The following is an 18,186-nucleotide window of genomic DNA, read 5'->3' as shown; positions in this document are numbered from 1 at the left end:
ATGCTTTATGCAAACACAAAATGCTCAGCTGCCTGAGGAAGTCTGTAGGTGCAGAGAGAAGGTGTGGGTGACTGTGAAGAGCAATCTTTCTGTATTTGCACTGATAAGATGATCCAGTTACTATTAGAGGTACTGTATTACTGGCAAGCTTCATAAAACCTGATATTTGTATAATTAGTCAGATCTCATAGTGGCAGATATTGGTAAATATTTTGAGTCAGCTGTGGTGAGTGGTATTTTAGTTCCACAAAATTCTAATCTGGGAGAAGATCATCTTATGACTTTTTTTTTTTTTTAAAGCTCATTAGTTTGATACCAAGCCAGTATTTACAGGATTATTCAGGAAATTCAGAGGGCAGTAGTGTCCTCCTTGCCCCACGTTAACCACCCAACCACCCGCAGTGCAGCAGGGACCTTCTGTCATATGACACTGTGACAGCTCTGCAGCTTTCACATCTTGCTCACAGATGTCTGCTCTCGGTCAGTCACATTAAGTGTGAGCGAGCAGCACACACTAATTGCACATCACAGTCTGTAATTAAGCTGTTTTCCAGTCCTTGGATGAAATACGTTTTATACTCATATCCGAGAGTGGAATCCTGTCTTCACTAAAAATAGTGGCAAAAATCCTATTAATTTAACAGGAACTGCTGTTAAATTCTGCTCCTCATCCGTGTTGTTATTCTCATCTGCTGCTGAAATCCACAGATTAGTCACACTGAAGGAAAGTCCTTGTTTTTCTGCTCTGTCATGAGGATTCTTACTTACAATTAGTTCCATCTGCGATGGGTAGCCTTTCAAGTTAAGTGTGTGCTTTATGAGGAATATTATTATACTGGAAACAGTTTGCTTTTTTAAAAAGACTCTGCTTAAAGTAATGCACTGCTTAAGCCACGTATGAGTTCAACAATGTGTAGACCACTGTTTCCTGTAGAGCAGAATTTCAGGCACTCGACCAAATTGGCGATAATGACAGTTTGGTGAAGTGCAAAGTTTTTTAAGGAGCCACATGGTAGTAATTTATCTGTGGGTAGCATTTTGTTTATGTTCTGCGTATTGGGCACATAGCAGAATAAAGGTTAATAATTCAAAGCAAGAGGTTGACAATTCAAGCTACCTTATCAAGTTTACAATGTTGAAAAATTAGGATTTAGCGGTTCCAGAGAAAAAAAACAACTTCATCTAAAACATATTGATGATTACAAACGTGAAAACCATTTTTTTCCATAAATGTCTGGTATATCTGGGCAATAAAGCTTTGACCTGTATTAATAGAAAATAATTTTTACAGACCAACTATAAATATTGAAGAAGAATTCAGTTTTAACACAGAGCAAAATACTTTTTGCAATTACAAGCCCATTGGTTTTTTACTTCTGTGTATTTGATTTGTAGTTGTGATGAAGGCTGATTTTTAAGGAGAATTTTACCTGCTGGAGCCACTACTGGTGGATGATCCTTAGAGAGACACAGCATTCAGATTCTCAGAGTTCCTTACAGCCCTTCTGTGGTTGTTAGACTGTGGTCTGAGGATGTGGCAACATGGATGTATGAATAATTTGTTATGTTGGAAACTTGGACCAGAGATTGACTTGCTTGAGATTTGTGGGGGGGAACATCTACAAATACTTCGTTATACTTGTGGCTCTGTTAAATTTATGCTTTTAAGAAAAGGTAAGTCTGTGAAAAGTTATTAGTTCAGCACTTTTACAAGTACTTAAAATCTGCTTCTTCATTAACTGCAGTCCAGAAGATTAATTATGTTCCTAGTGGGAATTAAAAGTACGTTACAAGTAGGTTTTATAAGTGTTATTTTTGTGTGCTTTCTAACATCGATGTTCTCTACATTACATATGCTACATCTATCTCATTTTGTTTTCATAATGTGATGTCTCTTACTGCCAGAAAAAAAAGAGACTAAATTATTTAAGTATTAGACAATATTTTATGGTAGAGAGAGTTGATACTGCAAAATTTGGTGGGAAGCCTGCTTCCAAATCCCAGCTTCCATCTCCCATCTGAGAATAGATTAACAAACTCCCTAAAGTCATACATAGATTACAGTAACAAATCTCTTGGGAGCAACCCTACTTAATTCTGTGAACATTTAGAGAATAACTTCCCCTCTTTTTTTTCTCTTGTTACACATTTCCGTTCTCTCTGTGTGACCAACGTTATTGCAGCATCAGAAAAAATAAAAAGAAGATATTACTGTATATTTCAGTTTGCCCGGGACTTTATGCTAAACAGTATTTTGCCATAGGGCAATTCTGAAGATGCACGAGCAACTAGTTTTCAATTCTTTCCTATAAATATGACAGTGTGCTTTTTTTATCTGTTTCAGGATACCGTGTTGTAGATAGAAGAGGCAGTTAGACATGAATCAAAAGCTCTTAAGTCGTGTAGGGAAGGACCATTGACCAAAAATATGAAACTCATCCTCAGGGGTCAGAGATTAATAACTTCACTGCTTGGTACAGATGCTTAGAACTCAGTGCTCTTGATATTCAGTACTCTTTCTGCAGAGCTTTTTGAATGCCAGTACCTAAACATAGAGCAAAATACATACGTTGAGTAACATATAGATGAATTATGCACGAGTTATAATAAAGAAAGAAGTAATATGCTGTTTTCTTTAACCACACCATTAGTAGAAAACAAAAGGAAAAATAAATTTCATGCAAATAGCATAAATAATCATTTTTACCACGCACTGATACTATTTTAGATTTGGCTCATTTATTCATATTAGAATAGTGGGTAATGCTATTCGTATACTGACCATTGCATGCAAAATATGTAACTAAGGTTTTTTTAATTGAGAATAAAAATGAAGTGTATAGACACACAAACAGTTTGTAAAGAAATTTAAACAACAGAAGACCCAAAATGCCAGTAGGCAGGGAGCTCCAGCCTTTTTTTTAGCCCGGTTCAGTCAGTTTGGCAGGGACCACATTGGTGTCCTATGGAGGAAAGTGGTAGTAATGCACCTTGGACAATGTAGCCTGTGTATTCAAATTGGCATGCCTTCCTATGCTAGCACCCTCACTATTTTGTTCCAGCTATAGTTTCCAGTATGAAGAAGTACTTTTTTTTCCTGGCAGAGATGCTTTCTCAATCAAATATTTACAGAGACTTCCTTCATTTAATGATATAATGTTATAATATGTCACTAAGTGATATTGCAGCTTAATTTCTGGTGCTGTAACTTAACAACTTGAGGTCATTGTATCTGCTGTTCTATTTGTGCTTTCTGGGATCAGGCTGTGGAGCAGATGACACAGATTTGAGTATATTCTGGAAGATTTTCATTCTACTTTTTGTGCTATTTAGATCTATTGCCCAGGAATAAAATCAGAATTTTATCTTAAACATCAGTCTTACTGAAGTTACAGCTTTTTATTTTGCTTATGATATAGTAACACATCTTGAAGGTCTAGAAGAGTATTGTTTTCATACAGGGTTACATGAAATAAATGAATCCTTTGAACTGGATAATTTCTTTCATCCTCTTTATAGATGTAGAAGATATTTAGTGGAAGTTGGAGAGCAAAACACTCTCCAAATAAATTGAGTTTATTTTAAAACAGAATACTACTATTTTCTGTTTAAAAGCTCATTCTCCCAGATATTCTTTATAAATACATTTATGCATGTTAAGTCTTTCTTGGCAAGAAACTGAATATTTTCATTTCTTGAACAGGTGTCTCAATGCATGTACTTACTGCAAAACTAAGCATGCCAGAGGAGATCTAGCAAGCTATCCCATTGAAGAGCTAGTGGATAGAGCCAAACAGTCTTTTCAAGGTAAGAGTTTTTATCCCTACAATAGAAGTTAGTCCTTGAAGTCTACTAGATCTTATTTTCACTTGCTACAGTATGGCTTTATTATGGTTTTAGTGTTCTTGATGTGTTGTGGCTGTGTCCGGGGATGCCTTTGCAATAGAAAGCTTTTCTGTCTTTATGTTAGGTGCAACTATCAAGAACGGTATTTCATTTTGATTTGAGGATTGCTCAGATGAAATTCATACAAGCATTTTGTTACAGTGATGGGAGAAGTGTAATGCATGGTCATTTTTGCTCTATTTACACTTCCTTAAAAGGGAATACTAATTTTTTCACAGCAGTAACAGTGAATTTCATGAACTTCCTTAGGATTCTGAAAACACTTCTAAGATATACTACTATTTCTGGAAGTGGGTTTCTTTGAGGGTTCTGGGTTGTTTTTGTAAACCACACAAAGCGTTGAGGATTTATTTGAAACAAGCAGGATTAACAGCTTCCTATTTAACAAGTAGTGTCAGACTGCTTTTAATGTCAGTAGAGTATTTGTAGTGATCTCACATGAATCCAACCAAACAGCAAAAGTTTTTCATGCAGCACAGTACTCTGTACCATGAAGCTTGTCTATAAATGCCAGTGAGCTTCTCTTGCTGCTTAGGTTTGCACAATTAGCACAGTTGCTGTGAATTAAATTCTGCTGTGGCAGACAGGAATCCTGTCATATCTCAAGATTCTTGTTTTAGGACAAGTCTTTAAAACTGATATGAATCTGATGAATTTAGTAACAGAAATACAAGGTGTATAAATACACTTACTTGGTGGAGAAGCAGTTTGAGAAACACATTGTATAAGGTCACAAGGTTTCAGTATTACAAGATGTGATTTTTAAATTGGTGAGTAGTAACTGTGCAGGAGCAGATCTGCACTGTGGTCAGTATGCAGAAATCTTTTCATTCCGGTATAACTCTGAATTACTTTTGTTATTTGTATCATAGGAATAGTGTTAGCAATGAATATCTTCTGAAATGTTCCAAAGAAACTTAGAATGATTCAACAGTAGAATATAGCAAAGAAAGGGAAGAGAAGTTATGGGGAACACAGTCAGGATTATGGCCTTAAGTAGATTAGTATTTAAATTTTATTTAGATTGCAAAGAAAGAAAAATAACTTGAGCCTTGGATGTCGTGTTATAGTCACATTATACATGCCATGAAGTCCACATTGAATTGACATATTTGCATGATATAAAAAGAAGGAAAACTTTTTGAGCTTTGTTTGCATTTGCAGGCAGTAAATGTGAATTTTTGGCAAGTATTTTGAACTTAAAGAATTGCACACTTGGATTGGAAATTTAATAATTTAATTCATCTGTTTTATTGTGGCTTTTATTATAAAAATTGACTCTCTCAAAATAACTTGATTTTTAATGGAAAAAGTTGCCCTTAAGCTATTGTTTTGAAATTTTACAGAAATGCTGTGACGTGTCTCACAGCAGGCATCTCCAAGGGAGTTCTGTTCTTATTTGGCCTTGTGCTATTACCTTTGTTAGAGGAAATAAGGAAAGAAGCAAATACTGAGCTGTGAAATGAGAGGCTTTGCCTCAAGCTTCCACATATTTGAAAATAGTAATGAAATAGTCAGATACTTAATTTGGAGTGTATGGAGAATTTATTACTGCCAGCTTTCTGCAGCTGGGTTGCAGAAATTGTTCATCAACCCAGTGAAAGACCTAAGCAGTTCAAATCCATGTTAAAGTCATTGCTGTGTTATTGAACCCCAGTTTCTTCTACGTTCACTTCTGCATTTTTCAGAAGTTGTGTTGATGAAGCTCTAGTGAAAAATACAGAGAGCTACAGATACATAGTGTAAAGATTTTCCACTTAAGAATTTATCATGGGAGAACTGAAGTGTCTTAGAAGAAGCAAAAAACAGCGCAATATGATTTTTTATGACTGCATAATCTAGTCATGTAAGAAGAGGGAGGCTGGAGTCATTTACAGTATTTTGTACAAAAGGAGTCTTACAGAATGCAGCTTGGTAAGACTCAAAGGTGAGATGTTTCAGTTAATGAACACACCAAAAATGGTTAGAAGAACTGTATTTAAAAATATATTCAGGTAGGTCTTTAAATCTTAGCACGGAAATAACTCGCTAAAATACTTTATTCACATGATCATACTTAGTTTCCAGTTGCCAGTTGCTACCTTGTCAATATTTCTAACAGCAGTACGTTACCAAATGGAGCTTCAGTATTTGGTAAGATGCTTGTGATTTTAAAGCAATCATTTATGTACTACAGGTTTCTATACTCTAGGTCGGAAATCTTTATGTGGCAAGTATTTCTAAACTATACTGTATGCAGTGTGATTTGTCTGCAAGTAGTCAAGTAATCACTGGTTCAGTCTAGGTCTACACATTACAAGTTTTACTGGTGGTAATGGCATCAGTGTGACAGCACATATAAGTATCTTACAGACATTACTGATTTCAATGCTTATCTCTAAGGTTACTTCTGAAGATGTTTTATTTTGAGTTTCTCAGACTTTTAGTCTATATTAAGCCCTTAGAATTCAATTAACTCCTCGTTTTTGAAAGTTCTACATACTTTATGAGGGTTAGTAGGCATTTGTTGCATTGTATTTTAGAGTCCAGATCTCTATTTTGTGTCTGTATTAGAGTATTTTAAAAACAGAACTTAACACTCTGATGGTAACTAGATGACAACACATGTTCAGATTATTTCTACATGTGTAAACTTGATTAACTCAATTGATTAAAAAGGGATCACTGAAAACGTGACTACCCAGAAACTTTTCCAATCTTTGAAAAAGACCTGCTCTTTATAATTCTTTCTTTCTGCATCTAATTTTTATATCTTAAAGTCAATGTAATAAAAAATGGAGTGTGTTACAGTTCCTAGTACATTTTGCGTGCTTTCAGAATGCACTGAAGTAAATTTCTATAAATTGCTTTATGTATGTTAAGGCTAAATTTGTTTATGTGCTCTGTATGGATTTATATCTCCTTCCCGTCTCCACAGTAGTTTTCAATTTGCCCTAGGCGTAAAGTTGAATCATTCATTAAAATAATTTTTAACAAAGAATTTTTTTCAACTTCCATTTGAATTTGAAAGTAAATATTGAAGTTTTGGCTGCTTAGCTTGAATCTTTTATTTTTGTCAATTTCAACCTTTGGTAGGTAGTTGTATAATTTTTTTTTTCATGGACAATCTTATCGAATTGCATTAACTGCTAGTAAAAAAATGTTGCTATATGAAGCAAAGTGGTCCTTAAGTAAGGAACAAATGTCTTCTGTAAGGGTGTTTATATGGAGAGTTTTTCCACAATGGATGTGCAACACTTTGTGTTGTCGATTTAATAGCGTGCTTTTTCAAAACTACTGTATCATGTTCAGTGCTGTATTCTAGGAAATTGTATTTGCAGTTATGAGAGAGCTCTTTCTTTCCTTCCAAAAGCAACTCCACGTATGACAATGTGTTTTTGCTCAGTGAATGGAAGGCTGGAGCCATTGGTGAACTGTGCTCCACGGAGACACACAAGTTAAATTAGCCAGTACTTTGTGTTGTGTTGTGGAGTGATGGCCAGGGATAGCTTTGGTTGAATTGCAAGACTTTCAATAGATACTGGAATTTTCTTTAAAGAAATTGTAGTAGTTGTGGAAGGATATATAGCTGATATCACTACCTGGTGATCTGTAAACCAGACCTGTTGTGAGAGACTTTCTGGGCAGATAAAGCATTTTATATTGCCAACTATTTTCGCTGGTTCAGCAAACTAATGTAATTAGTTTTATGAAATTAGCTGTTAGTTCATGCTAGTTTACAGTGAAAATATATAGCATATGCCAGTAGAAAATTATTCTTCTTTAGCATTGTATGCTTCTCAAAAGTGGCAGAGAATATGCTGCTATTAAAATGCAAACAGCATAATTATTACTATATCATCTTGTTTTATGGTAGCAACTAAGGAGCAAAAGGGAAGTCAATTCCTGTTTTGAGAAACAACATACTCATATCCTCAAGCTGTGTGTAACAATTGCTTCTGGGTGAATAATTGCAGTTGAAAAGCATCATTTGTTTTTATTCCATTATTTACAGTATGGTTCTCTGACAGGTATGGTGTTGAATTCTGAACAGTGCTTCTGTTCAGGAAATCTTGGACAAAATGTTACATTGCAAAGCAGAGGTGATATATAAAGAAAGATAAGCCTCAACTTCATCAGTAGTGTTCAGCAGTTGTTCCCTATCTTGTTTCTGAACTATTTACAGTTTAAAGGAGATAAATATTTCTTTAAGTGTCAATTGAACAGTGGTTTGTGTGTAACAGTAAGCATTGTTTTGATATAATATGATAGTTTCCAAAGCTTTTCAGATCACTGTGAGCCTAGCCAAGGGTGTCTGGTTTTAGTATTTTGGGGTTCTGTCAGGGCATTCTACTTTATTAATCAGTAACCAGTTTTCTTCCAGCAGTACTACCAGTAAACTCTCTGTTGAAGCTTTCAAAGTGTTTGTCCTTTTTATGAAAGGACAGACATTTAATATCGACAACATTCTTAGTTCCCTTTTCATTAACTGAAGCAATACCAAATTTTGATGTCTTTTGAGTGATGAGTTTGGTCTTTGCGTATGCTTTGAAGGACTGGGTGCCTGGTCACCCAGCTGGAGACCTGGGCACTGGACTTAGTGTTTTCCCAGGTCAAAGATAAAGCAAGACCATAGGAGAGGGTAAATAACTACTCTGGGTGTTGAGATCTCACCATTGTGTGAGCTGAAGATACAACCAGAGAAAGATTGCTTCACAATCACGCCTTACTTATGTCGTCACTTTTTGGCATCATGTACATTTGTTTTCAAGGATGAAGCACAGAAAGAATAAAATTTCATCAGAAATCTCTAACGAACACCTTGAGAGCTCACTGGGAATTGGAACTACTGCCACTGAACCAGGGTGATACGTTTGTTTCACAAAAACGAGGTTAAATACCGGCTAGTTTTATGGTTTTGTTGTTTTCTTTTTTTTACATTTCAATAAAAAAACATTAAAAATTGAAATGTTTTGTTACTTATATACAATATTATATATTATGAAGGCTGAACCAAAGGTAATGCCTCCTATTTTATTATGTTGGCCTGCAACATCAGAGGAGGATGGTGGTGGGATGACAGCAGAGGTTGAACCTTCTCAGCAGTATCCATTACATGCTGTTGCTGTGTGACAGATGGCAGCAGAGGGGCAGTCTGACAAAATGGCGTCTGATAGGGAAGTGGGTATGAAGCAAAGGTGTGTCGTTGAATTCCTCTGTGTGGAATTGACCATGGCACCCGTTGACATTCATTTGTTAATGTTTCTGGAGACCAAGCAGCGGATGTGAGCACAGGGAGGTGGTGCATTTCAGCAGTAATGAAAGTGAGAGCGGATCACCTCTGCTGGTGCAGATTGTTATGAGCACGGCATGCAGGTTCCTGTTCACTGCTAACAAATGTGTAGTGTTTTGTGGCTTATAATTTTCTCTGTCAAACAGTGTTCCTGTGCTCTTTGTCTCTGTTGTTGTTACAATGGGAATGAATAGGAATTATTACTTTCTGAGTGACCTACGTGTATGCAGCCCAAGACAATTCCTCTCAGTGCAGTCCAGGCCAGCCAAAAGGGTTGGGCACTCATGGTGTGCTTCATAGCAGCTTCTAGTTTTATAGTTAGCAGGAACTTTCACTAAGCTCACTTTGCTTCTATTTAATTTTGATGTTTCCAGTTCAAATCATTGAACTACTTGCAAGAATTAAATTAGGTTAATGTTGTTATTGTATTAGTAGAAAGAAGAATTAGAAACAAGAAAATGTATTGACAATTTCCAGAGGCCATCATGTCTTAGGCCTTTGTGTGATCAATCATTTGCCTTTGGGTCACTTATAAATATATTGTACTTCATTCAAAAGGATTTTATAGGGACTTAGGAGAGCTGTTAGTTTTTTGCAGGCATGCTCCGCATTTAAGGCTGATTTCATGCAGCTATTTTTTTCCTTATTGCCAAATCTACTGTGGTAGGAGCATCAGAAATGAGGAAGGGAAACCCCTTTTCTCTTTTGCTCCATGTGTTATTGTCTTTCTCTGGCCTTGATAGAGGTTTTAGTCCAGACAATCTGTTTAATCATCCAGGTAGCAGTCTCGTGTAACAAATGTGTTGTAACAGTAAGTTAATTTGCAAAAAAAAAAAACCAAAAACAAACAAACAAAAAAAGAACAAAACAAAAAAAAACCTGTAATGTGCAAAACTGTAACGAGAGGCCCTTCCCTTGCAAGGAAAAACAGTTAGGCATAGTTACTGTTTGTGTAATTGTAGTGCCTAATTGCTGTGTACCTTTGTAAAAACAACAACAACAGAAAACGTGCTACCAACAAATAATAGCTGGAGATGCCCTCAAAGGGCTTCTAATGTGGTAATATAAACAATAGAGGAGAAACATGGTAGAATAATATTATATGATTACATTGAAGATAATAATCACTTGGTCACCTTATTTACTGCCCGGGCACTGTCTGGGGCCTTGTAAGGAATGATCTGGGAAAGATTTTTTTATTTAGGAAAAGTTAGGAAAAGTAACGTAGTACAAGGAATTGTCATTCATTTTGGGAGGGACTATGTCATTTAGCTGGATATATTGACACTTCTGCCAAAATATCTCACAGTATGACCAGATTACCTCTTTTTGTCTCTTGTAAAACTAGCCTAGTAATGCTGCTTTTTTAATAGTCTCTCTAACTGTGCATGGGTTGTAGCTCATGGTGTTGGAAAGAGGAATATAAAATGTAAGTGCCTATTTTTCATGACTAAGACTCTACAGAGAAGAAGATTCCACTAACATCTAAGCTTTGGCAGTTTAAAGAACCAGCAGAGTCTGTTTAACAAATGTTACATATTTTCTCTTTCTTGAAGTGGAAAAAATACAAGTGTTAGTGATATTTGCTCTTTACAATTCAGTCTTCTCATTTATCTTTTTACCTAAATATTTATGTTTGGGCTCTTTAACTCCCTGAATGACCAAAAAAAAAAAAAAAAAATCATTTTAGCTTCGCATTTTTGTGAAAAACAAACAAACAAAAAACCAAACCATTTTCATTTGAAGTAGAAGTTTAGTTTTAAAGATACAAAACAGATGTAAGCAATTAAAAATACTACCTCATCTTTAGATTTAATGAGTTCTTTACCTCGATCTTCATGGCCATGCCTCTCTCTTGCCTCTTCTCATGCCTCTTATGTCCCTGAACTGCTTAGTGGGAGCTGGGGGACCAAAATTACTTCCAGTGTAAGAGCAGAGCAATTCCAAGACCACCTCATGAGATTGAATGTATACAAGTTTATGGGGCCAGATGATACGCATCCCTGGGCTCTGAAGAAACTGGCTGATGTGGTTGCCAAGCTGCTCTCCATCATATTTGAAAAAATTGTGGCTGTCAGGTGAAGTCCCTGGCGTCTGGAAAAAAAGGAAACATCGCTCCCATATTCATGAAAGGGAGAAATGAAGACCCGGGGAAATGCAGGAGATCTGGCGTTGCAGAAAGCTTGTAGAAAGAGCTGAGCTGCCCGTATCATCTGGCTGCAGCTCTGTAACTGACTGTGCTGGACTGAGAGCAGCTCAGCTGTAAGAAACGAACTTCCCGAGTTTGATCTTATATGTTCCACTCGAGCTGTAATATTCACGGATCTGAAACTGCTATGATTTTACTGTGTAGTTAATATCACAGAATACGTATCTTTTAAAAGCCAAAATAATTTTTGGACCCTTTAAAACAATTCATTATTTGCTTCACCAATTACTGAATTAGATTTCAGTACACTAAAGGAACAAAGCGGTATGACCTTGTTAGAAAATTTCAGTAGGTGTTTTCCTAAGAACTGATCGAGTGGGAGGCAACCCAGTCCATGGGGGGGGGTTGGAACTGGATGATATTTAAGGCCCCTTCCAATTGAAGCCGTTCAGTGGTGATTCTATGACCTAAAGCATTTTGTTCATCATCACTGAAACAAGTCTTACTCAGAAATGTAATTTTTTTTTCTTCTAGTCTGTAATTTCACGGAGTTGGGGAAGATTTTCTGCAATCATACCGTCTTAACATTTTCATCCAACAAGGAATTGTTGAAATTGCTTCTAAAGTTTCAAGGGAAAAAAATGCTGATCTCTTCTTTAAAACAAACAAGCAAACAAAAACAACAATAAAATGTTGGTGCCTGTAAATGCTGTGGTAGCAGAATATTAAAAACAGGTAGAAGTTGAAATACAAGTTACTGTGTGTCTTTCTGAAAAAGTGACTCAAAGCTTTTCCACATTGTCTCTGCAGAGGAAGACTCACATGCTGTAGGTGCACAGTAAGAAGAAAGTTAGCACCAAGATGGTAGCTGTGACTGTCTTCTTGCTGTCTAACACTGTTACTAATTTTCTGATTATAAACGGTACCTTGGAGTTACTTTTGAATTATGTTAATAAATATTGGCTTTTGAATGTGAATTCTCAAAGGAAGGATAATTGTTACTCTCCATAGCTGTGACTTTTGAGAACAATAGGCACGCACTGAGGTTGATGCTGGGGGAAAAAGCCTCACAAATGCAAATTGTTTTCTATTTGCCGTGGTTTCATTTCAACTCAACCTATTGTCTATATGGATATTTCCTTGATGTTTTCACTTTGTGCTTGCATTTAGCTTATTCACGGAAGAGTTTTTATTTCTTTTAAAGCACTGGCAGCTAGTTTTTAGTCACTTGGACTTCTGCTATGAATTGCAATGCCTTGAAGATATTCCCTGTTAGCAGACTGTCTGAGAAATGAAAGAAAAAGCTTGATGCTGTATATCTTTAACAATGAAGTAGGTGAAGGTTCTTCATGCTCTTTATTAGAATGTTCAGCTGGCCTAGAGCTTCCTCAGTAAAAGCTATTCAATCTGATGTGTGCTTTAAAATGCTTTTTTGAAAAGCTTGTTTACTTTATGCCAAAGTAGTCTGTGTTATATTCTTTCCATGCTTATTCAGTAGAACAGCAAGAGTAGAAAGCTGGATAACATTTCTTGGCTGTTAATTTTATTTATAAATATCTTTTTGGTAAGTTTGCATTATTTGAATTTTAATGTAAAACATTAGATTTTTTGGTGCCACAGCCATTGTAATTGAAGTCTTTGGTAGATGCATCAAAAAACTGGTCTTGTGTGTAGTTACTGCTGATTTTAAAAACAGTTCAAATTAGGGCATAGTGTACTTTTTAATTGATCTTGCTTTCAGGAGAAAAAGATCTTTAATCTTGTTTGAAAGTTAAAATTTGTTTTCTCGTTTCTTAGCTGCAAAGATATTGGAGTCTTAAGCTACTTGTAAATATTTGTTCTGTTATTGGAACTTGTTGTGGTTCTTTGTTGGTAATACTCATCTTGCTCCTGAATTTACTGCGAGTAAAGTCCTTACCTGTTGTAAGACCTTGGCTAGAAATACTGTTATCACAAGCAACATTATGCAGCATGCATCTACTTAGAGCTTTCCATTGCTTGTGTGAAAATAAGACAAGCCGGGACAGGACAATCAGAATGCATATTGCCAGCAAATAAGATGTGTTGTATTGTACCGGTTGCCTGCCAGGTGTGTTATAGGTCAACATTATTACGTCCAAAGGCAATTTATCAGAATGCAGCAGTGATTTATTTACTGATAAGTGGTTCCTCCAGAAGGCCAAACAAATCAGGAGGAACATGTATCAGTCACTCTATGCCAGCTGAAGATCCTGTTTAAAAGATTACTCTAAATGGTATCTTTTGCTAATTTTTCTTTCTGTGCTGCAAGGATGTGAAGAAGAGCACTAATTCATTGGAGAAGAAGAATTTTAATGGATCTAGTCTCTCAGCATAAGGCTTACATGCTATCTGCATTCCTTTTTGGGTGACTGGTGTGCCACCTGCTTCTTAAAATGAAAAGTAATGTTAGATGTCTCATCCCAGGACTAAGTTTAGAGCAAATTAAAATGGGATACTTAATCTCATAATATGGTTAAGCCTGAGAAACTCCCTTGCAAGGGACATAGTGAAAGGATAAATGTGTTTGGAAGAGATAGGACAGATGCATGGAAGAAGAACCCATCTTCTCCTGGGTGAGTGTTGCATTTGCTGAATAAATAGCAAATACTTTGTGCTGCCTATGTTTATACTTCATTCATTTTCTTCTTCTGTAGATGGTTTATGGACACAGGGCTGAACTAGCTTGTAGTCAATGACTATTCTTAAGCTGTATTTCAACAAATATCTGTTTTACCCCTATTTTACTTTAGGTAGTGTGTGCATTAGCCTTTTAATACTGCTGTCTGCCAGTTTTTATAATGAAGGCTTACTTGCTGTGCATAGATTGTTTTGGCACTGTTGATATTCCTGTTACATTGTGCTGTGTCCTTGTGAGTCAAATACATGCCATCTCCATATCTAATGCTGCTATCAGATGGAAACTTTTACTTAATAGGAAACTAAGAGCTCATCTGATCAGGTCTGAGTTAACTTTCTTCCAAAGTGCTTTAAAGTGTTAGATGATTTAGTGAGAAAGCTGCAATTTACAACGGCAAGGCACTTAAACATCAGACAACTCAACTTGCAGCAAATGTCAAGTGTAAACAACTTGTAAGTTATAAAATGAAATTATCTAATCTTTTATGCCATATTCACTGAAGTCATAGAGAGATCTAAACTCTGTGAGGTGAGAAGTGCTGTTGTGACAGAAGAAAATGCTGAAGGAATACTAAATGTGTCTTCTGAAAACCTGACTTGACGTGCATGCTCCTAGAGACTCGATCACTCTCAAGGTTAGCTGTTGTCCCTTCTTATTTTACCTTTGCTCAGGTATTTCCTACTACGATGAGACAAAAGTCAATAAAGGTATTTTTTGTCAAGTCAATACATAATGCTTTACTGGTAGTAGTTACTCATAAAGGAACATTTCAAGACTGCGTAGAAGAAAACATTGCTTGCGTGCTGCTCTGGCATTACTGATAGAATTTAATGCAATGTCAGACTGGTTAGTCAGCATGTTTTTGAAGGAAAAAGGTACCCCGTAGCTTTTAACAGCCTTCTGAGGGAAGCGAGTTGCATTGTACAGAACTACTACTGACTCTTTATGTTGGACAAGACATGACTGCATTTTTATTTCTCTCAAAACTCCCTCTCACATGAGCAGATCTCTAATGCTCGTAAATTTAATCTTGTTATGAGTGTTAGAGAAGCGCTAATTTAGGCGTAATTTGCACTTGCACATTAGAGAGCTCTATGGTCTTTCTGTTCTCAATCCCAAGGAAATAGTCTCTCAATCAAATGTTCTAAGGGTTTGTACAACTTGCTGAGTTCAGACTTTTAACAGAGGTAGTTTTTCTACTCGGGTGGCTTGTGCTGGAGAAACAGATTAGTAGTTATCGTGTTGAGTATTGCAGAAAAAATGATCTGCTATACCGGCCAAGAAAATAAGAGCTGTGATTTACAGATATGTGGGACTTATGATGTGCACACAAGGGAGTCTTGATAGCTTAAATTTCTGCCTTTCTGAAGCGGTGTGCATTGTGTTAAAAGTACTGGTATTTGATATTGAAATGCTGTGTGTAAATTGGGCCTACAGGGTGTCAGTGGGGGTTCAGGACTTTTAGGAAAGATGCTTGGTTTACTCGTGTCTGCTTTAATTTGGGTAATTGTGACCTGTTAAAAAAATTGCGGAAAAGCTGAGGTGTGGAGGGACCTCTGAAAGTCATTTGGTCCAAACTCTGCTCAAATAGGGCCACCCTGCTTATGGGTTGGTCTCATTTATGTCCCAAAGAAAAAAAAGAAAAGGGAAAATAACACTCATGTTCTAGTTTATTTGTATATCAGGTCAGATACCCATGATTACCTCTTAGCTGGAGCATAATTTAAATCTTGACAGACTGGACCTAGAGGGCATTTTTTTTTTCAGATCAACCAAAAGATAGGGGGAGAAAAATAAAAGCTATTTCCAGTTCAGAAACAGTACAACAGCAGAATAAATGTGTAACTGTTAATGAATAGCTATTTCAAATATTTACATGAGGCAAAAGAAAAGAAGATTGGCATCCAAGGCAGCTGTGCCCAGGGAGGGCTATTAAAAATAAGTGTGATAAATGATGTTCAAGTGCTCAAATAGCTGTCAAATATCAGGAGTACTCAAAAGTGGAAAGTGTTTACACTCAATGGTCATGCATCTAGGCATTCTGGGAAAGAATATATTTTTTTCAGTGTTTTCAGGTACCTAGGATGTGAGGAATAAAAAGGGAGAGTTAATCTAATGAATGTAGAACATTCAAGATACTTGAGATTTTGGGGCATTTCCTACATTAAACAAACAAACAATCTGTTGGTGAAGCTTATTTCAAACACACAGTTATTTCCTAATAGAACTGATTTCCTTGGTGTTGGTTTTTCATAAAAACTATGTGGCACTTTATATTCACAAAAATAAATAATGAATTTTGTTATGGCTCTTCCAAGTCTTCTGTGTTGATGGCGATGAAGGTGTAGGTGGATTGTTGCTTTGATTTGTAGGAGTATTGAAAAGTTGCACATACATGGTAAACTCTTAACTTCTGTACTTTTGTATACGCAGATTTTTCAGGTTGTCTGGAAAGTATTTTTCATATCCATTTTCATTTCTGAGTTCAATGTATGTCAGTTGACTGCAAACTTCTTCGCAGATATTTTATTTTGGTATATCACTGTGAAACTGATTTCTCAGAAGCTGTCAGGCTACCGAGTCTCTTAAGGGAAAATATACTGATGCCTTAACTTGGGAGATGAACACAAATGCAGAGGACACAGGAGAAAAACTCAAATTTTGGGATTTTTTTCGCTGCACCTGTGTTTGTGGTGGATGGGCATTGCATTCTTCTCCCTTCCTAAATTATTCTTTTCTTTCAAAACGTAATTAGAAAGAGTGATGCTAAAACTAGTAATCCATCTGTGCTTATGAATCAATTAAGATCTTGTATTTAAAATGTAAGGAGATGTAGAATACACGTAACTAGCACATTTGCACTGAAATGCTGCAAGAATTCATTGTATTACAGCTACATGGGTTTCTGTCTTCCTTGTGCAGAAACTGTTGTGTGCTAGCACTGGAAATACATATTAACTCATCTGTCTGAATTTGTCTTGGAAAACAGTCAAAATAATATGTCAGTTCTATATTTGATGTCTTGAGCTTTCAAAGCAATTCTTAAATGAAGTATGTGGTGATGATGTAATGAGGAGGAAGAAATTTCAAAGCAGGTCTTCGCTTAACCTGTACACATCTTTATTGTTAACGATGTGGTTTAGTGGCTTCATCAGAGAGCAAGTTTTAGCAAAATCTGCTAGATTGACTTCCTATCAAATTATCTTGAAGTAATACGATAGATAAAAGGGTGAGGATGTGTCCTCCCCCAGCCAAAAGCCAGTCCAAGCATGAAAGCTTGGCTCTTTTATACAGTTGTATTTTTTAATGTAATGAGAGCTGCTACCCATCAATACACAAGTGCATAACAGTACAGTTTCCTGAAATAATCAAAAGAGACAGCAAGTCCTATCTTGGTTTCCTTTGTATGGAGGCTTGGTATGTCACTGGACATTGATTTGAAAGTTAACAGGATGTTAGGTAGTGAAATGGTTGGAGCTGTCAAGGCCCAGCATGTTTTCTCTCATCCTTAGTTAATCATGCCTGTTGCCTGATTTCCTAAATGGGTTTTGTGGTAGTGAGACTACTTTTAGTGCTACTGGGTTGTAGTGCTGTGCTGCATAAGTTGCCACCTGAACAAATGTGCATTTTTGTGTTGTTTTAAAACAAAATTTTGTAGATGTGCCATGTAAACCAGACCTTAGAGACACACAGGGCATTTTTGTAAACTCTAAAGGTGCAGGCTGAGATGTCTGCATCACCCTTGAAATGTCCGTGTGGTTGGGGACCTAGATGTTGAAGTAAGTTTTCTTTCTCAACCTACTTAATACTGCTCAGACAGCAGCAGGAGAGATTTTTGGTCTGGATTTTCCTGCTTCCAGGATTGGAACAAGATGTTCTGTCTTAACGAGAAATTGGCTTGCTCTACATTTAGCTAGCTTACCAAAATCTCTGCTGCTTGATCTTACTTTTGTGATAATCAAACAGAATACCCAACAATTCAATTTTCTGAATTATTTAGGGAGAGGAATAAATAATTGGGAAGGAAAATAAGTTGTTTTGAAAGCTTATAGGTAAACAGTGAAGACAAAATGAAATTCTTTTCTGGGTTTGACCAGTGATACTTCTGCTAGCGGTGCTGTCTCTTGCCTGTAGTTGAGGATGTACGTTTTACATGGTTTTACATGGTTGCTTTGTGCTTTTGGTGATTGTTTACCTCTT

The 18,186-nt window shown here is 36.4% G+C and overlaps 1 protein-coding gene across 2 annotated transcripts in view; it reads left to right on the top strand.

Annotated features, from left to right (window-relative positions):
- CDKAL1 (CDKAL1 threonylcarbamoyladenosine tRNA methylthiotransferase) overlaps positions 1-18,186 on the top strand; it is a 367,634-nt gene that overhangs the window by 155,828 nt on the left and 193,620 nt on the right. For both annotated transcript variants that reach the window (XM_085220113.1, XM_085220114.1), the window contains one exon: positions 3,704-3,807. In XM_085220113.1, coding sequence (XP_085076239.1) covers positions 3,704-3,807 — 104 coding nt within the window. The remainder of the gene's footprint in view (positions 1-3,703; positions 3,808-18,186) is intronic.

Source organism: Meleagris gallopavo, chromosome 3 (assembly GCF_905368555.1).
Source record: "Meleagris gallopavo chromosome 3, MGAL_WU_HG_1.1, whole genome shotgun sequence".
NCBI lineage: Eukaryota > Metazoa > Chordata > Aves > Galliformes > Phasianidae > Meleagris > Meleagris gallopavo.
This window is presented reverse-complemented; position numbering and strand designations above follow the sequence as displayed.